Source organism: Poecilia reticulata, chromosome 2 (assembly GCF_904066995.2).
Source record: "Poecilia reticulata chromosome 2, P_reticulata-male-v2, whole genome shotgun sequence".
NCBI classification, from domain to species: domain Eukaryota; kingdom Metazoa; phylum Chordata; class Actinopteri; order Cyprinodontiformes; family Poeciliidae; genus Poecilia; species Poecilia reticulata.
Window position 1 is genome coordinate 33141017 of NC_088831.1, and position 20490 is coordinate 33161506.

The 20490-nt window shown below is 41.6% G+C and overlaps 1 protein-coding gene across 2 annotated transcripts in view; it reads right to left on the bottom strand.

Annotated features, from left to right (window-relative positions):
* Positions 1 to 20490, bottom strand: part of myo10l3 (myosin X, like 3) — a 67847-nt gene that overhangs the window by 2904 nt on the left and 44453 nt on the right. Inside the window, exons 19-38 of one of the 2 annotated variants that reach the window (XM_008403966.3) lie at positions 20190 to 20270; positions 18743 to 18867; positions 18027 to 18141; positions 14970 to 15076; positions 10755 to 11147; positions 10645 to 10675; positions 9732 to 10562; positions 7464 to 7587; positions 7047 to 7290; positions 6221 to 6316; positions 5940 to 6033; positions 5579 to 5634; positions 4115 to 4257; positions 3800 to 3994; positions 3538 to 3695; positions 2087 to 2210; positions 1506 to 1803; positions 1207 to 1414; positions 339 to 475; positions 56 to 179 (exon numbers count right to left, since the gene is read on the bottom strand). In XM_008403966.3, coding sequence (XP_008402188.1) covers positions 56 to 179; positions 339 to 475; positions 1207 to 1414; positions 1506 to 1803; positions 2087 to 2210; positions 3538 to 3695; positions 3800 to 3994; positions 4115 to 4257; positions 5579 to 5634; positions 5940 to 6033; positions 6221 to 6316; positions 7047 to 7290; positions 7464 to 7587; positions 9732 to 10562; positions 10645 to 10675; positions 10755 to 11147; positions 14970 to 15076; positions 18027 to 18141; positions 18743 to 18867; positions 20190 to 20270 — 3684 coding nt within the window. The remainder of the gene's footprint in view (positions 1 to 55; positions 180 to 338; positions 476 to 1206; positions 1415 to 1505; positions 1804 to 2086; positions 2211 to 3537; positions 3696 to 3799; positions 3995 to 4114; positions 4258 to 5578; positions 5635 to 5939; positions 6034 to 6220; positions 6317 to 7046; positions 7291 to 7463; positions 7588 to 9731; positions 10563 to 10644; positions 10676 to 10754; positions 11148 to 14969; positions 15077 to 18026; positions 18142 to 18742; positions 18868 to 20189; positions 20271 to 20490) is intronic. The other variant, XM_017303500.2, reaches the window with a different exon arrangement.

Sequence of the window (20490 nt, forward strand, 5' to 3'; positions counted from 1 at the left end):
AAAAATTTTTTTTAGCAATTTTATTCAAATTTCATTGAAATCCGAAAAAACAAACCTGCTCAAACATGAACGCAAACTCCACTCCTTCCTTTGGCATGCTTTCAACATCCAGGAAACAGTAGAGTTTAAAATACAGCCTCCACTGGCCCTCATCCCGAGCCTCCTCACTGCCAGCCAGTCTGGGGAGAGAAAGCCGTAAACCTGTCACTCCCACATCTGGTTTTATCCAATTTTATTACCTCGTCTTCATATCGCTGTCATCCCCAGGACACAGATTTCTGTGTGTCTCTGATTAAAGATAATGTCTGGGGAGAAAGAAAAAAAAAGTTCATGCATACCTTTCAAATTTAGCTAGAACATCAGCCACGAGCACCCTGCTTTCCACAGCTTTGTCCACAGTATTGTTGTGCTCAAAGAGCGCAAACATGTTTCTGCTGTCCTCCATAGCCAGACCTCTGATCAGCTTCTCCACCACCTGACAAAGAGAAGAAATAGTCATATGTTTAACAAAGCAGCTTTCGCCCTTAGTGTCACCAGTTGTAAAGATGCGCAAATGATTTTTTTTTCTACATTCAGTACATTTGTTTAAAGTAGTAAAAATCACATTTTAAGATATAAAAGGTAACAAAATTGCTGGTGATTAATTTACTTTGCAGATCAGAGTCTAGGAATTTTACTTTAGTAATCTACAGCATCACACGTTCCTTGTATATAAATACGATGTGACACATGGCCTTAAAGTAATCCATAAAGGGGATGTGTGATTTAGGTTTTTTTTTTTTTTGATTGATGGTGTACCAGCAAAATGTAGATAAACATGTGGTGACTTCTAGCAGGAAACAACCACAACTCATCATTGGGTCTTTGATAAGGGTAATGATCCAAAATATATGGTTAAATCAACACAGGAGTGGTTTAACCTCAGTCCCCAGACCTAATTCTTTTAGAAACCTCTGGAGAGAGCTCAAGAGAGAAAATGAAAAGAGAACCTAGGAGCCTGGACACTACAGACAGATAGTAAAAAAGAGGAGTGGTCAAGGATTCCTCAATTGTATATTCCAACCTTGTGCACTGAGTTTCAGGAGAAGATTAAGTACTGTCCAGCTGTGCTGTGTATTAACAATCTTCTAAAAATGACTTTTTAAAGTTGGATTTGTTTCGACACCAGGAAAACTAATCAATCAGCAGTGATTGTGGTCTACTTACCTCTCCAGCGGTGGTGTGAGAGTTGATGGAGATCTTACAAGAGCCTCCTCCGTGGCAGTAGACTGTGGTGGTCATTTCCTGCCTGGTAAGAAGTGCCACGATCTCCTCCTGGGATGGAACAAACTCTCTTGTCTTTGTCTTCTTCAGAGACTCCCCGATAAAATGGGCAAACATTTCAATTTCTGTCCCAGGAAACAACTCCTTAATCCTGAAGAAAACGCAGAGGTGCAAAAAAACAACAACAAACGTTCAGACCAGAGCTCAAACTTTTCATCGCTTTAGTCCAAGCAGAGCTTCACCTTTTCAGGTGAAACTTGAGGTAGCGCAGGATTCCTCGGCTGGGCAGGAAGGTGCAGCTCATGGAGGTCAGGAGATGCCAGTGGGCTCGGTTGGCGGGACTGTTGGGGTGCGGGACGTGATTGGTCTGTTTGATCAGCTGACAGTAAACTTCATCTCGTAACGGCCTCAAGTCTTGACAGGTTTGCAGGATTCCCTGAATGATTGGCACCGGGTCTGACACGGCCTCCATCTCCTGCAGCGAGTTAAAAATCTTCACGGCTTCGTCCTGCAGGCTGGTGTAACCTTTTTCCTTTTGCACTAAAAGACGTAGCGGGGAGAACGGTTTGCTTAGACAGAGAAAATTATTTTCTTTTAATCACACCCATTGAATACTTCAAACCGAAACCATACAAAAATAGTTAGTGGGACAGAATGCAGAAAGAAAACTTATCAAAATTATTACATCAGGAGGATCACCTTATAGCTGACACAAATCTTTGGATGTCCTCAAGAATGTTCATAAAAAGGTTTTTCTGAATGCACTATTGGACAATACAAATAAAAAAACATAACTTTGAAAACTGTGTGAATGAAAACTCACAGTGGACGCTGACATCTCCATAAGGCAGAGGTAGAAGGGGGGAGTGCAAAGGATGCTGGGTATATCTCAGGATGGGGTTCCTCCAGTATGTCTGCTCCACAGCCTCCACATTTAAACTACTCTCCTGTAACAGCAAAATCACAAATTTGTTATTTCATGCCTTCATTAACTGACTCACAAAGAATGCTTCTCACCAAATTAAGATTTAAAGTCTTCAGCATTTCTCAAACATGGCTGGAATGAATACAAATAGCATTTTACTGTGAGGGCATTTCATAAGGCTACTATGTTCTTAGCAATTGCCAAATAAATTCCTTGTGCTACTCATCCTACCTCAATGGTACAGCGGAGGGATCACATCTGAATGAGGATGTTTCTCAACACTTCTGCTATCTGATAAATTGACCTATTTCTTTTACAGTTTTCTGCACTCATGCTTCAGTCTTGCTGAGGATTATGCAATAATTTTAACCACAGGGCTGTCTGGAAGGCAGCATGAAAAAAAGCATGAAAATTCTGTTTTTCATTTGAAGTCACCCCAAAAACACTCTATTCAGTCTCCCAGCAAGTAGCACAGCCAAGTCTGGACAGTTTGAATATATGTCCACTGGACGAGGCCAGTGCACAACAATTTCTATGATGTACAAGTGTAGAGCAGCATTTGCTGCTGAAGACATTACACACTGCAGTACATAGCAGCCTAGGCGCCAAGAGTGTCACATTAATTTTCTTGGAGTACCTCCAGCCCACTGTGGGTGTAATGAGGTTGTAGCCTTGGAGTGAGGCCTGCTTTACATTTTCTGATAATTAATCCACACCAGATAATTGCTGCCACTACCACACACACACACGCACGCACGCACACACACACACACACACACACACACACACACACACACACACACACACACACACACTACCCTGAGATTCTGCTACTCCCATTATAAACCAACACAACCTGTGCATGGAAGATTTGTGCATGCTCAAAACAACCCAAATGCTACCACACAGAAAGGAGAGTGAACTGCAGTCGCAATAAGAACAAGAAGACTTCACCAAGAACCTGTGGAGACCTTCCAAGCTCAAAGTAATTTTAAGTATTGAAAATATGGTCTCAATCTTGTGTAAATTAGTCCTAATACAAAGAAATGTATGCTACGATAGAACTGGAAGAATTATTACAGAGTTTAATGTCACAAAGTCTGGATGAATGGTAGGAAGAAAGTGGTGATGTTCTGGAAAAGCAAAACCACACGAACAGCACAGCACACAGTTCAAGTACCTCACTTCACAACCGTGTGTCTCCCTGCCAAAGGTTTGCTAAGCTAGAAAGAATGTTTGTCATTTTACTGAAATATTTGGAGTGGTCAGTTCTGAGATACATCATCAATTCTTCAAGTCATCAGTCATCAGTGAATCACAACAAAAAGTCAAACTAAGAGGTTCATCACCTTGATGTCCCTGATGAGTTGCTGAGTCGGTGTTTCGATGGGAACTTTGTTGTCTATCACTCCCTGTATGGCATTTGCCCACCGCATGGCTTCATTCAGCATTTTAGTATAAAGTCGGTAAGAGTGTTTACGCCCATAAACAATGATATTCCAGTAACCTGGGAGGAGTGGAGAAAAGAGACACGGGATATATGCGGGAGTGAAGTCAACATATGCAAAAAAAAAGATCAGAAATGATGGCGCTAACTGATGTTAAACCTACCAGAGTCCTTGAAGACTTTCTCATCCGGTTGCATCACAGAACAGAGGCTGTTCAAGACCAGTGTTCCCAGTTTAGTTGCATTGCGCTCTGATGACTTGTAGTAGTCGAGGGAGTTTGTGGTGAGAACAAACCAGCGCTTCTTCAGCTTCAGAGAGGTACTCTTTGCTCCTGACTTCATTTCTTTATGCAGCCAGCCTGAGAATTAAAACCGACATGTTGTCATGGATTGCTACTTAGAATATTGATTACTTAAGTTTAATCTTCTGTATGAAAATCTATCACTATACATGTATAGAAATCCAGACCCAGGCTGACCTCTAACTAGGAACTCCTGCCCATCGACTTTTGTATCTCCTTTAGACTTTTGCAGCAGACCGATCCAGTGGTGCATCTCCTCAGGCGTGTCTGTGTTGCAGTGGATCACTCTGTTGGCCGTGATGATCACAAAGGAGTTTGGTCTAGAGAGAGAAAATATCACTTTGAAGATTTTTCTTAAAAAAAAAAAAAAAAAAAAAAAAAAAAAAAGGACTTTGCAAAAAGTGTTAAACCACACCTCAAATCTACATATTCTCCCTCCAAGCAGCCAGATCTTCAGATATTTGAAATTGGTCTCATAAAAGAGCTTTTTACACTGTCTGGGGGATTTTGGCTTTTTATCAAGTTGCCGTGAATTTACTGGGAGAAAATGTGTTACCTATAAATTATTCCGGCATAAAAATGTCTCGCTTTTAGGCATTTTGTTTTGTTTTAGATCAAGGCATTTTCAAATGATTGGTCTTGGGGTGCCAGACCAAACAAAGATTGTGATGTCTGTTGTTGGTCTATTCAGACCAGGGGTGCCCAAAGTCGGTCCTCGAGGGCCGGCGTCCTGCATGTTTTAGTTCTCTCCCTGGTTTAACGCACATGGATCAAATGATGGCTCATTAGAAGGCCTAAGAGGAACATTGACCTGCTGAAAAGGTTGTTACTACCACCAGGGAGAGAACTAAAACGTGCAGGACGCCGGCCCTCGAGGACCGACTTTGGACACCCCTGATTCAGACTGACGTATTGTAGCAACCCCAGTAAATAATGCAACCGCATTTTAAATCACAAACTTTTTTGAGCATATTTTTTTGCAAAACTGTGTCATAAATGCTGGTTTGTTGATCTGTCTGGATTATTCCCAACAAGACACTCTTGACAATAATGTCACTGTATCGGTTTCAGCTCCCTATTTGTCTGAATTCAGATACATTTTCCTTAGTTAGGGGAACTATCAGAAAATGTAACTTTTAGTGCAGTAACACTCACTTCAATAAAATATTTGATCTGTCAGTAAAATAGGTAATTGTTGCAGATCTGTAAACAAAATTTAAAATTGAGTGGAAAAAGGGACAAAATGACATCAATTAAAATGTTATGCAGACTGCACAAAAGTGACAATGATTTTAATGACTCCTTGGCAAATGCCTTTCCTTAAAGGAATTGCATCTGTAAAAAAACAGTCCAGATCATGACAGCCTTGCTTTCGGAGACTGTTTATCCGCTATAATTGTTCCTTTGCCTTCTCTTTGTTTACATTCTGCATTTGCAATGGGTCAACCAACCAAAATGCAATCACAGAGAGATACCAGAACATGATAAAAAAAGGGAGAGAGAGCAGTCAAAAGGCAAAGCAAACTGCTGATCAAGACCAAATTAAATGTTTAAAGACAGTCTGATTGCATAGAAGCAATTCATAAAGAAATTAAAGATGTTGAAAGATCCTATTAGGTGAAATGACATTTAGAAACTCACCTGTCTGGGTTATCTGATGCACAAACAGAATCAATCAAACCCACATCTAGTGTACCCTAGAAAGAAAAAAATGGTGGTGTGAATGAAAAGCTTTCCCTTTTAAATGCTAAATATTTTCTGTAGACATCGACTCCTGCTAAAGGCTGCAAGAGAGAAGCTGTAGGTCAGATAAATTAACCTTGCTACGGATCAGAGAGCTTCAGTTTCAAATACTTCAAGTAAAACCAAAGTTATAATCTAACCTCAAAACTGGACTGGACCTTCATACTTTAGTGGAATCAGTTACATGTTTATTCACTTCTCACTGTACAATAAAAAAAATAAATAAAAAAATAACTGAGGCTGGAGCCGAGGCACTCACCACAGCATTCTTTGGGTTGGCCTGTTCGTGGTGCATCTCCAGGAGCTGCTCCGGGCTGGCGCTGTGGACCCGACTCAGCACATTGAACCAACCACTGAGTGGGTCAGAGGGAGTTCAGAAAGCACAAAGTCAGCAAACACATAATTGCTAATTAAACCGTGAACTTCCATCGGGCAACCACAAGGGGGAACTTAATTTCTATACTTGTAGGTTGAGACAATTTAAAAAAGCAGCACTTGGCAGAAAGCAAGACAAACGGAGATAATGGGAATATAATTTACCTGGCATCTTCAGGGGACTCAGCATAGATCTGATAAGTCCTCTCCTCAGTGACAATGTTCAGAGCATTTTCCTTCTCGTGGTTGTCCACAATCTCCCTTTAAAAAGACATGCAGAGTTATTTTTGACAATGATAAAATGATTAGTGCAGTGCTTTGCAAAAAAAGTTTATACCCTTTAAACCTTTTAACATTTGTCCTGCTGCAGCCACAAACTTCAGTTAATTAAATTTGGCTTTTATGCAACAAACCAACTTAAAGCAGAAAGCAACGATGGTCAAAGAAGTTTCAAAATAAATAAAAATCTGTGTTTGAATTCAGCATCCTTTAGTTAATGCTTTACAGAGTCAATATCCTGACAGAAAGATGCTGCTGCCAACGCATTTTAATTTTATGGCAGTCATGGTGTGTTCAGGGTCATGTGCAGGGTTAGTTTTTTGGGCTTTTAGTCCAAAAAAGTTTAGTTTTGGTCTTATCTGACTGAGGCACCTCCTCCCACATGTTGGTCTGTAGTTTACTGCAACTCGAGGGCAGATTTAAAAAATATATATATAACGACAGTTGTCAATTTTACAGATTGTTTCCTACGAGGGTGTTTTCTGAAGGAAATTTGATGCACTTGACTTTATCTAGAGGTATTAGGATATTAGGGGGTCTGAAAGTAAAAGCACAACGCACTTTTCAGACTTGTAAGCTATTTTGAGGCCCGTTTATCATCTTCTTTCCACTTAAAAAGTTAAATATAAGTGGTTGTATTGTGACAATACGGAAAAAAAACAACAACTTTAAAATACTTGACACTGTATGACATTTATTCAAGGTTTCTTACTTGGCTGCACGGATGTCTATCGTTCCTTTCAGCTTCTCTTCGCTGTCGTTCTCGAAGTACATGAGTTTTGCCTCGCGCAGGACAAACCATCGCATCTTCCAGTTGCGCCGAGACAAAGTGGACATCCCTCCGCCTTTTTTGTAAAGCCAGCCAGATTTGAGGGAATCCTGTTTGGCCCGGAACCACATGAAGGTCTCGTCTTTGAGCACACACCAGCGGCGACGCCATGGGATCATGAGTCCACCTGAGATGTTGATTGGATCGTTTTAAAATGTGACGAGATATTTCACTTAAAACGCTGCTGCTTCTGGTGGCTGAAATGCAAGGATGCGAACCAGTCTGAAAGACCCACGGTCGGCATATTTAAGCTGTGCATTAATCGTTTGCATGCCTCATGGGCAGTGGATAGGTACTCACCCTTCATGTAGAGGTAGCCATGGAAATATGGAGGCCCAGTGCCATTCAGCAAACTCACTCTCCCGTTGGAAATCTCCTCGTCTGTGTCCACGTAGCCGTCATTCTCCTCGTCACTGTCAATGAACTGAAACACAGCAGCACTGTGATGTTGCTTCACTCTGGGTGGATGTGAAATACACAGCAACGCTTTGCTCAACATGCATCAGGTAAAAAAATAAAATAAATAAAATCCTTGAGCTGCAAGTATAATTAACGACCGCTCCATTTAGATCTGCACGATTCTGTGATTTCACTTCTGACATTCTGTCTGAACTCGCTTGCAGAAATCTTTAAAAGCCGTCCCTTCACACCGACACAGATGCACGTTTCTGCACGCCAACACATACAACATTTTTCTTTTCCTCTGACATTCTGCTGATGCCACAAAGTTCAGACTGAAGGCTCTGCTAAGCCAGCGGTATCTTCCATTTAGGCTCAAATGCAGCCACATCTGCGGAGCCAAAACAAATGATTTCTAGTCAGCTTCATTGTTGTTTCCATGTGAGCTGGGCCTTGTGGTAACAGCGGCAGGCAACGCAGCAAAGGATCATGTGTGGAGAAGTCATACGTTAAAGCAAAATAATAAACACCGGACATTCTTGGTGTTTTGGTGCATGTGAGAGCAACCTCAGTGAGCTCTCGTTTAGGTTTCAACTTTAATAATGCATATTTCGAGTAGTTTATGTCTACTTGCTTCAGATGTTACTTTCAGTGACTTGGTTTATAATACAGTGACTCGCAAAAGTTTTTCAAATCTCTTGAACACATTCTGCTATGTCACACCTACACACTTTTATGTATTTTATTCTGATTTTATGTGTTAGACCAGCATAACGTAGAGTAAAACCGTTTCAAGCACTTTCTTCTCTCATGCTATCAAATAACATCCAGTGCAACCAATTAATCGTCACCTAATAAGGAAATCGAGCTCACATGTGTGCAACTTGATCTCGGTATAAATTCAGCTGTTCTGTGAAGGCCTCAGAGGTTTGTTGAACATTAGAGAACAAAACCACATGAAGACCAAAGAACACATCAGGCACATCAGAGCTAAAGCTGTAAAGAAGCTAGAAGCAGGGTTTGATTATTACCTAATATCCCAACCTTTGAACAGCTCACTGTTCAAAGCCCTGATCAAAAACACATCTCAAAATGGAGACCACATGACACATCTCCAAAAAATGTCAGGCGAAGAGAAGCATCCAATAGCCGATGGACAGTCCGGAGGAGCTTCCATGGTTGAGGTGGGAGAATCTCATGCTAGGACAACTTTTAGTTGCACACACCACAAATCTAGCCTTCAGGTGAGGGAGGAAGACAACCATAAGAAGTCCTGTTTAAAGTTTGCCACAAGTCACGAAGGAAACACAGCAAACATGAAGAACAAGGTCGCCTAGTCTGAGGAAACCAGAGCTGAAACTTTTAGACTACATGGGGGGAAAACCTACACTGCATATCGCCCTGTACACAGCATTCTCAGAAGGCCACCTGGTAGTGGCAGAATTATGAAGCTGGTGAAAGTTGATGGGAGGATGGATGGAGTGAAAGACGGAGCAAACCTATTAAGTGTCGCTGGACGATTTAGTGAAATGTATCACAATATAAGGGTTTCATATCAGTAGATATTGATAATTATTGATTTGTTTATTGCTTTAAATACCTAAAATACGGCCAAGCTAACAAAGTGACCTTTTAATCCACCATTTCCCCTCAAGCTGTTGTACTCATTTTCTTCTTCCACTCCATGCCACTGTTTTTTTTTATTTTTAAGCAGTTATGAGGCACGGTGGAAGAAACCTGAAACTGCTGCTGTACAAGTTACTCAACAACTTGTTGCTAGGTAGCCACATGCTACTCAACAGGTTGTTGCTATAGGTAACCAAAGAGTGAGCGAATTAGTTGATAAGTTTTAGCTGGCTGTTAGAGTAGCTTAAGCCTTTCCTCTGCCTACATTCACCAGAATGTTGGATCAGAGTTTAGTGAAATTATTCAGCATTATATAGAACATATCATTTATTGATACTGGTCACGTGCCTATCACCATATATATTGTTACTGATTTATTGTCCACCTCTAGCTGAGAGGCTACAGAAGACTGAGGCAGAGGTTCAACTTTCAGATGAACAACAATCCTACTCCTGGTTGTTGGTCTATCAAATAAAATTAAATGGGGTTTCAATGTGGCAAGAAAGGTTTGATAGATAAATATTCAGCAGAAGCTGAACTTACAGAGTCTGAGCTGCCTCTGAAAGAATCCAGGCTGTTTTGTGTGCAGGAGGATTCTCGTAACACCTCCTCGTCTGTGATATGGCCATCGTTGATGCTAGCACCTGAGCTCCCATGGGCCTCCTCAAACTCCTCCTGATCATAGTCTGACTCTGTGTCTGGCAGGTTTGACTGCGATGGCACATCATTCAAAGGCACAAAATCCAAAGTCCTGGTAGTTGTCTGGCATGGCTGCCTTTCTCCATTAGTCACTATAAGAGGAGAAGGAGGAGGGGGACGGGTTTGGGAGTCTGTAACAATGGGGGTATGATTAAGTCCATTAGAGGTGGCAGGGGGGAGTTTTTCTGGTGCAGATTGAGGACCTGAGGATGAGGACACCATGACTCCTTCTGCAAAGGCAGGGGGAGGAGGAGGAATACTTTGAAACACGTCCGTATCAAGAGGAACCGTAGCTGGGGGAGGAAAGTCCGGCAAAGGAACACATTCGTCCTCCGCGGGGAAACCCTCGTCCACTTCCTCCTCGGCCAAAGGAGCTGCCGATTCATTCACTTCGTGGAGATTTTCCTCGCTTGAGAGCGATGGCTCTAGCCCTCCGAAGTCCAGCAGGTCCAGGAACTCCGTTGCCACGCGAGACGCCTCCTTCTCCAGCCTGTAGATCTCAGCGTCCCTCATCTGACGCAGCTCCTCGCGGGAAACGTCCCCGAGGAGAGACACGCCGTCCTCCTGCTGCTTCTGCAGACGCTCGATCTCCCGCTCGAGACGCAGGATCTCCTCCATCTGGCGGCTCTCCTCCTCAGAGGTGTGGTTGTTGGTCGGAGTCTGGGTGAGATCCTGCTGTTGACCAGAACGGTTCAGAAAATTCTACCACATCATGTTTGAGTTATTATTTTAGAAGCGGAAGATGAAATTGAGTTACCTTAGGGCAAGCACCATTCACAAGGGAGTTCCTACAGATAGAATATTGATTTTATAAGTAGAGTATAAAGTAAAGAAAGTTACACAACAAACACAAAAACTACATTCTACCTTGTTGTATCCCCTTTAGCTGCCAATTTCTGCTGTTCTTCTTTCTCCTTCATCAGTCTCTGCTCCTCCTCCTCTTCTGCCCTCCTCTTGCTCTCCTCTTCCTCCTTAAGTCTCTCCTCTTCTTTCCGTCTCTCCTCCTCCTCCATCCTTTCCCTCTCCTCCTCTAAGCGCCTCCTCTCCTCTTCCTCTTCTCTTCTTTTCTTCTCCTCTTCCTCCCGCCTCCGCTTTTCCTCCCTAAGTTTGTGGCAGACGGACCGAGCAAATTGTCCCCTGCGGTGTTTCTGCAGGACGACGGCAGCCAAGCGCAGGCGCAGGAAGGCGCGTCTCCAAAAGTGAGCACGGTAGTTCTTCTGGATGGTAACGATGCTGTACAGGACCCTCTTGTATTGTTTCCTATAAGCAGATATTTTTTAAAAAGTCAAAAAGAATTGATGTTGGCCTTAAACGTCTTTGTTTCATATACATCAAGAAATTGGTTTTTGAACAGAATCAGTGGTCAACTTTCAGAGTCTTCAGTGTGGAAGTTGTTACTGATAAAAAAAACTCCATGTTATGTATTTTTAATGGGTCTAATAATGACATTATAGGAAATACACAAGTTCTATGGAGATATTTCATTTCAACTTCTTGAAGAACCTTGAATAATACGAGTTAAAACAACATTTGATTTAGCATTTTTGAATTGAATTAATACATTTCTGTTATTCTGTCTAGCTACAAAAGAGCAATACTTTCAGCAAACATAAAGGCTGGATGGAGTACCTGGAAGTAACTCTGTTTAAGTTTGACAAGATTTCAGTCTTTGCCTGCTTTGAAACACCCTGGACTTGAAAGCACTGGAAGCCTTTTGAAAATGTCAGAGTTAAGTTAAGTCACATCTGACATCACTGACGGACAAGTCCAAGTCAAGTTTCAAGAAGACAAGTGCTCATCAAGTCTCAAGTCTCTATCGACCTAAGCAAACACTTTCTCAACTACTCTGCTAATAATTTATGTAAGCAGAATTCAATTCTGATACCATTTGCCCTTAATTTTATGCCTAAGCATATATCTTTTTTTTTACTTTTTGAAGCATGTACATAAACTCTGCTGATTTGTATTTTTCCTGGATCATCATAAAGTGTGATATTTTTCTGATTTGAAATATAAACCTACTGAACGTGTCAAAGAAAGGCCTTTTTAGTTTGTCTTGACAATGACGTCGTTAATAACTCAATTCCCGGACCACGTGTCTAAGTCTAGTCTGAAGTCTTTGTTCCAGGAGCTCAAACCTTCAAGTAGAACTAAATGCTGTCATAACATGCTAAAGATGCCAATAACTTTGTTTCCCGTTTTTACAGCAACGGCACTCACATGTGCATGACGTCGCCTCCGCTCCCATTACAACTAATTAATGACCCCCCACAGAAGGAAGGCTAGTGTATAAATAGCTTAAAGGCTGTTTTTGAAACTTCCTGTTTTAAAAGGATCGGCTTTTAAGATAAAAAAAAAAAATCTGTTTCGGCAGGTCAAAGCTGTACAAAAACACACACAATTCTGATTGGTGCATCTTTATTTCAGCTTCTCTGTTTAAATAAACACTCTGGAAAGAAAAAGGCCTGTGTGGCTGTGCCAATCCTCTGTGGGCCGTTGTGTTTAGCATTGTGACTCAGCCCCAACACCCACACACAGCACATGCATTAGATGCATATAAACATGGACACGTCCAAACAGCACATAACTTTCTGGGGACCACACACGAAACTCTGCTCCGACTCTGTGACCCCCCAGTCTGACCTGTCGTCCACATTTATCACAGCGTGTGCTTCCTCTGGTGTCAGGATGGCCTCTGAACTGATATAATGTTACGTGTAATAACACAAAGCCTGTACTTGTGTCTTTAGGGAACTTCCCGAGGCTCTGGCTTCAGTAAGAACGAGCCAGAGGGGAAGGAAACCCATAACCTGAATGCTGTCATCAGCCCCATTATACTCTCCCAGCAGAGCTTTTCGCAGTACTGTATGTAACCTTATATATGTCTGCATGCAGGTGGAGTACAGTTAGATTAAATGCCTAAGGGGCGTCTGCATGTGCAGATGTTTAACAAGCATTGAGAATAGAAGAGAGGCGGGCTATGCAATTAGTCAAGTTTTGGTCAGATTCTTTTCAGTTTCTGCTCGAGAAACATTTCAGCTTCCCTTTGATTTTCACCATGTTGAAATCCGATATAAAATTCTAAAGACTAGAGGAATTTGTAAATACGATGATGTGAGATAAAGAAATCTGAGAGATCCTTGAAGAATTAAGAGGTTTGACAGCATTTAATAACTGTTCCTCTTTCACCATGGAGGTTAACATACTGAAAAATGAAAGTTCTCTGTGTATACAAAAAGTGTTTTATTAAACATTGAGTCTATGAAATATACATGTCACTTCTGTATAGTGCATGCATACTAGCGGGTGAATAAATTCACATTGCTGCATAGTGTTAGGTTATAGTACTTCTTTGTCCAAAGTGATCAGATAATAAATCAGAAAGTAGGTCAGGTTGTCAGTTGCACCCATTTTTACCAGTGAAAACTACATAACTTTAAAAAAAAACTCAAGCATCAGTTGAAAGCAAGCCAGTTATGTATCCATTCATAATGTCTCCCACTGCTTATGCTTGTCTTTATACTGTTTGTCTGTTAGCTAGTTGTGTGAATGTTTTCTTTTCTTGATGTATGTTATTTTATTTTTTTTAAACTTTTTTTAATATAACTATATGTATGTGAGGTATTTAGTTTTTCCCCCTTACTTGTACTGAACAGAGGATGCAATTTAGTTATTGTGCTAATTCCTGAATGGCGATTCTGCCATAAATTGAGGTGATGTTGTTTAATGTGCACCATCTTAATCAAATAAATTAAATTAAACTCCAAAACTCCAGGGCTGCACAAAATGAAGAAAACATATAATTGTGATACTATTGTTGAATATTACTAAGCTGATATTAATCATCATACTCCCACAATTTCCTGTTTGCTTCCTTCGTTAGCATTATCAGAAAGTCTCATCACTCCGGTTGAGCTTTAGCATCTCAGCCCCTGAAAAATACATCCATCGTGGTGATTACCATAAAAAGTCCATTCAACAAGCCAAATATTTCATTCACATGCAGACTTTTCATAACTGGAACTAGAAATATTATAGGGTACCAAATATTTCATCCGAACCCATATTGGATAGATGGTTACTGTGATGTGACTGTGCATTTATGCAGTAGTTTTGGGCCTTTTATCCATTCTTTGACAAATGGCTCAACAAAGTTGAATGGAGACCAAGAGTGTATTTTCATTTCTTCTCCCAGATTCTCGTTTGGAGTTGAGTCTGGACTTTGACTGGGTCACTAGCACAGCAAGAATTAAGCTGTTCCACTGTAGATTTTGCTCCTTATTTTTAATTGTTCTGCTGACTGTCCTAAGCCTTTTCCAGCCTCTATCAGGTTTACTTCAGGATTTCCATTTTCCCATCAACTCTGACCGGCCTCTGTGAACCAATGCAGCCCCACAGCATGGTGTTGCCACCACCATGCCAGGACACTATGTGTGTTGTGATCAGGATGAGTTGCAGTGTTATGAATACTTTCGCAGGTTTGTAGGCAACAACGTTTTGTTTTATTTTATTATCAACAAAACGTTTAGCTCCAGGATGCATTTTAGCAAGTATGATTATGTGATTATTCAAAATAAGAAACACGTCAAATTAATTTCTCTCTTTTTGCTCCCTGGGACAGTAAAGCTAAACATTTGGTACTCCATTATGTAAAATTAAGTGCTTTAGTTGTGGTTTATGCTAATAGAATAAAGAACACCAACAACCATGTTACGTCACCAGGCTCTTACAGCTTCATTCCCTCTAACTTTATAATTTAATTGTAACTTAAAAGATCCCAAATGAAGGCTCTTGAGAGAAAAAAACCCCCAGATGTTCTGCAACAATGACTGGCTGTCCACTAACTGGGTCATGTACTGCTCAGCAAGTCCACATAGCACGCATGTACATACAGAGACGAGATAACTCTGCCAAAGCCGTGCATGAAAGCACCTAATCCACCCTCCACCTCCCCCATGTGTGTACACACACACACTCACACACTAGCACATAAGCTGCATACCTCCACCACAAAACAAACACTGACAACTGCCGCTGCCACTCAGCAATTCAACCCCCCCCTCCATCCGTCCAATCACTCACCTTGCCACATAGCTGAGGATGTGGGCGCGGATCACCATGCCAGCCCTGCGCCGCACCTCTTCCCTCTCCTTCTCCAGCCTCTGCTCCAGCGCCTCCTTCAAGAACACCTGCAGGACGAGCAGCGCCACGGCCGACGTGGGGGTGACAGAGAGGCGGGACGGGGCAGGAGGGATGACAAAGAGGATGGGTTAGTTCCTACGCTTGGTAAGCTTGTAAATAATAAAAATTAAAAAATTTAAAAAAAAGAGAGAGAAAGGGACGGGGGCCCACAGAGATGTGAAGGGCCCCTGTTTTCAGTTGGTCACTGCAGGAGGAAGCTGTGGTGCAGCTGTAGCTACCATGCAAGCTGGTCTTCCTGACTGCAGAGCAGAACAGGCAGGAAAACTGACTGACTGACTGCAGCGTTTCTGCTGCTGCAGAGCCTCATTGTGTTCGGGGCGTCCTTCCTGAGCTTTCCTCTTCTGCTGCTACCGCTGCCTTGGAAGCTAGACTGACGTATGCAGGCAGAAAGGCACAGCAAACGGGGAGGGGAGAGGCGGGGAGAGGGAGGGATGAGGGGATGTGAGGGGGAGGGATGGTGGCTGCTGTCCAGATAGAAAGCCACACCTCTCCTTGGTCTCATGAGGGAAGGAGAAAGAGTTTGAGTTAACCCTTCCCTCACTCCTGGAAACTTTTTTTTTCTTTCCAACATTTTCACTTTTGTTGTAAGAGACTGGAAACCCTGTAACTTTGTCTGAGCTAAAACAGAGCTTATGTGGCCACTTTATTCCCCAGAAGAAGAGTTTCTGTTTGCGGGTGGAGACATTCAAGTGTTTGTGTGTTTGTTTCCCAGATGTTCCACTTATCAAAGGATCTCACAGCTGCAGCTCTGCCCAAACTCTGTGAAAGTCTGTGAGAGGAGGAAGCTTCCCCTTCGTCCACATCCTTCCCCCGTCTGTAAAACAAACGGCTCTCAAACACATGCGCGAGCCAGCAAATATTAACCCTGGTCTCCTAATTCGGGGCACACAGCTTCCCCCTGGACACAATCAGTGCGTACATAATTACACACAGCTGGTTCCACCAGAAAGAAACGTAGACCCTGAGCCTCGTTCCCACAACCCACACAACATTACCCAGAAACCAGGAATAACACACTGCCACCAGAAACACACACTCATGAGCTGAGCAACGTTGTCTCATACAGTGACTTGCAAAAGTATTGAGCTCTCTTGAGCTCTTTCACATTTTTTACCACAAAAAACTTTAATGTATTGCAATGAGACATAAAATGTAAGGACGACATATATAGTTTTAAGTCTTTTTCTCAGAAAAAATGTCTTGTAGTTAAAATTACTAACCCTTCTGCAGTAGGTCTGACTGTACCTATCATTCCCCGACTCGAAGGTGAAACTCCGCCCCAGTTTCAAGGCTTTTGCAGCCTCTAACAGGTTTCTTCCAGGATTAACTATAATTTAGCTCAATCCGACTTATCATGTGTTTCTGTGAAGTATTAGTTGTCCAATTTACAGTTATGTACTACTTGGTGTTAGTCTATGACAAGAGTCTGCAACCTTTACAACCTGAAGACCCATTTTTTACTCTCGGGCCTGTCAAATAAAACATAATTAGAGCCAGAAATGTCACAAGACCTGTTAAAAAAAAAACCCTGAGTTTGCTATATTTAAATTTAGAAAAACCACAGCTGCCTGGTTCTTTACTACTTTTAGCCAAAGTTATTAAGAGTCATCTTGGACGGTCCAAAGAGCCATTTGCAGCTCTGGAGCCAAAGGTTGCAGACCCCTGGTTTATGACAATACATCCTAATAAAACACACTGAAGGCTGTGTTTGGAACGAGTAATACCTTAGCGAGGCAATGCTAGCTGAGGGTTCATCCACCTCCTCTGTGTGAGTGTGAGGGACATTTAATTTACACTGGCATCTGCACATTCGTGGTCATGCACCAGTTATGCATTCAAAGCGAGCCGTACATATGGCCCGCATCATTTTTCATGTCTCACCATGCGTTTTGGCCTGCCATGTGTACAGGTTGACACTGTTCACGGCGTGCTAGCCAAATGGGATATTACAAGAAAAGTGTCCAAAAGGGAAACGGCAAATCTGAAAAGTCTCAGCCACGCAGGAACCACAACTGAGGGCAGGAAGGAACCCGGGGTCAGACGCGGGTTTAGCTGATTTCAAAAGAACTCCATAAAAGCTGTTTTCTTCATAGCTTCTCTTGGCTTTGCGCAGTCTGACTGAAACGAGTTAGTTAAAGTCGATCTTTCTTTGAAATAAAGAGTCGAGTGAGCTTCAGACTGCAACGCAGAGCTATTAAAACTCCTCAAAAACAAGGGCACAAAGCATGCCGTGACTGTAAGTCTGCCTCGATGTTACTCACACGGACAGTTGTTTGTTTAATGCACAGCTCGGTGAGTGTGTTAAGGGGAAAACACCGCAGCTCCTACAGGATTGTCTCGTGATTACAGTAAGTCCTTGTCTGAGTTACAGTTACCGACTCAGGATTTTCCTTTTAGGAGGAGGAAGTTGTCAACAAGACTCAGACAAATCTTTGGGACATGAGTCAAAGAGACTGCGGTGGCCATTAACAGTTTAGGAGTGACAGAAGGCTCAGCTTGGTCTCAACGGTTTGCAAATTTTCTCAAACATTCTTCATATTTCTTTTTTTGGCAAAACGTGGCTTGTTTATGCACTCGGTGTATAAAAAAGCTCTCTAACAAGGTGTTTGTCAAGTGAGTTGCTAACCGAATAGTATTTTGTGGCCTTCTGTGGTCTTAAAGAAAAACATGAACTGGCTTTTTAACGTCTCCCTGAGCCTATCCGGTTAAACTTTCCCATCCATATTTGAGAAACCAAAAACCTAGAAAGTTGATATTTTCTTTCTTGGCGAAAGAGAAAAATAATTTGAAACATTGAATTGTGGTGTTGTTCGTGGCTACTCTAAGTACCCAGGGCATGAATCTATGACAAGTCACTCCAAACTGACAAAAAAAAAAAGAAGGAAAAAACCAACAAGTCCAGGCATGTTTTTATAAGTGTGTGTATGTGAGCTGCACCTTTGTCTTCCCCAGCTGCCACTCTTTCTTGGTGTTATCATGAAGGGTGAGTACCTCCAAACAGCAAGACTTCTCTTCCGCCGAGACGGTTTTGTTTTTGTGGATCATTTTGTACCTGCGAAAACACAAAAACACAAAGAAAATATTTTTTGACTGCCTTTGTTTTAAAATAAAATCTATCTCCTTTTTGAATGGTATGACTACAGAATAAGATGAGAGTAAGTACAAATAATGACAAAGTGACCCAGTGTAGTACACATTTAAACAAAATTTGATGGAAACCTTTCAGGGTTAAACAGAAGTCATTCTTTCTAATAAAAAAGATGCCTTGCATTTATGATCTCAATTAAATTACAGCCTTATTCCAAGCATAAAGCAAAAATAATTATTCTGAATTTGATAGCTAGATATATATTTATACTATGGTGTCTAAATTGTATTTGACAGCACAGATACCATTTAGCCTCAGTAAAAGGACTTTCTGTCAGCAACAGGCCAACATCATCACAGATTCTTCAGCTGGCATAAAGTACAAATGCTGTTTTATCTCAAGCCCACCTGGCAGGTTTTTTAACTAAAAAAAAAAGGATTACAGTTAAAGCAACAAAAGTTTTTAGCAAATCTTATACATTTACATTTGTGTTATTTGTTCCATTTCTTTAATAAAGTAAGTACAGCTGCACAGTCTGAGTGGGGCTTACTTCTGGTTTTCCTACCTGCTGAAAAAGTCTTTAAATGTTCTGCGGACGGGGAATCCAGCCTTTCGAATCTTTACAGTTTCCAGCATCCCAGAATATCGCAGCTGGTTCAACACGACATCCGGGTCGAACCGATTAGCCTTCTGCCAGAGACAAACAAGCAAGAGGAACTACTTTTTTTTTTTTATTCATGTCCAGTGATAGAAGCAGCAATAACTCTGTTTTATGATGTCATTTTAATAGAAAAGTGGTGCAGAGCAAATGCACAGCTGGTGTTTAAACATGCAGACATGTCATCTTTTAAATATAACCTTCATCTTTGAGTGCAGCTAAAGAAAGTTATGACACAGCCAAACACTGCAGGCAACACCCACTCAAACAACCTCTCTGGCGAGTCAAGCTTAACTTGAACTAGAAAGTAAATGACCACAGAGAGCTCTATCATTTAACATTAACAGTCGGGTTACTGAAAGGAAACACAAACACCGTCAGATGGGAAACCTGAGCTATGTTAGGCAAGACCTTGGCAGCCTGGGGGGCCTTTTTTTTTCTTCCTGGAATCCTCAACAGCGTTGTTACCAATAATCCTCAGGCATGCTTATCGCCGAGGATCTGCCATATCTGCCGCCTTTCTTTGGAGGCCGGCAGATCACTTGGGTCCACATGAAGGCCATTTGTCACACAGAGGGCCCACACAGGATCACAGCAATTCTTCTACATGTCAGTCTAATTACAGACTGACGCTTGTCAGCGTGGAAATTTGCATCTTTAGTTCCTCGTTGTGGCCCTTTGATTTGTTAACTTCTCTGCAGAGGATTGAGGGAGCTGAAAGAAGAACGTCACGTTGATTTGAAAGCATGAAAAACGAGCCGATGCGACGACGTTTTTGTTTTTTTTCCGGCATGTAAATCACACAAATGCACACTTTCCATTTGTGGGTCTACATAAATTTGCATGCTTGTCATTCTGTCACAGGGTAGGATTAACAAATTAACTGCCTGCTTCATCTTGACCACCCAGAGCAAGATAAGGCAATACAAGGCAAGGACAATGAGACGGGAGGTGTTTGTCAGAGAGCAGAGAGGTGGACACTGAAAAAAAAAGGACGAGACGAAACAGGAAGAGAAGAAAGATATGCAGGCCAATCAGCAGAACATCAACTACAGATGTCACCTCTGGCTTCTGGATAAAAAGATACAGTGGGAGAAGTGTGTATTTGCACCAAAGAAGAAGTCGTATGTTAGTAGCGAATATCTACAGCTAAACAGTAACTTTTGAGTGAGAAAATCTTATTTGTGGTTGGAGCTGTCAGAGCACAGAGGCTGAAGCACAAATATGAGCTCTGGGTGCAGGGGGAGCTATGAATAGCACCAAGGAGGTTTAACTTCACATGCGACCTTGACAAGACCTGGCAGAGATTCAAACTTTTTTTTTATTCTTGTCCAATGAAATTTGCATGACTTACCTTGTCCATGTTTGGTTTGATGCAGCGTACAAAAAAAGGATTAGAGGCACTCAGTGTGGCCATCAGGGAATGGAGAGAGTCCTGAAAGACATCAGCGCAAAGACAGTAAAGAACAAAACATTTTTTCTAATATAACTTGTACTTTGAGGTAAAAAAAACAACAAAAAAACAAACTCAGGGTAAAGTTTCAATTTTTCTTCTTTTTCTACATTCTACACACAATTTTAGTTACAAATCACTCTGGAATTATTAAACTGTTTTACCAATTAATTTAAATTAAAAGTACAGTAAAACCTTAACT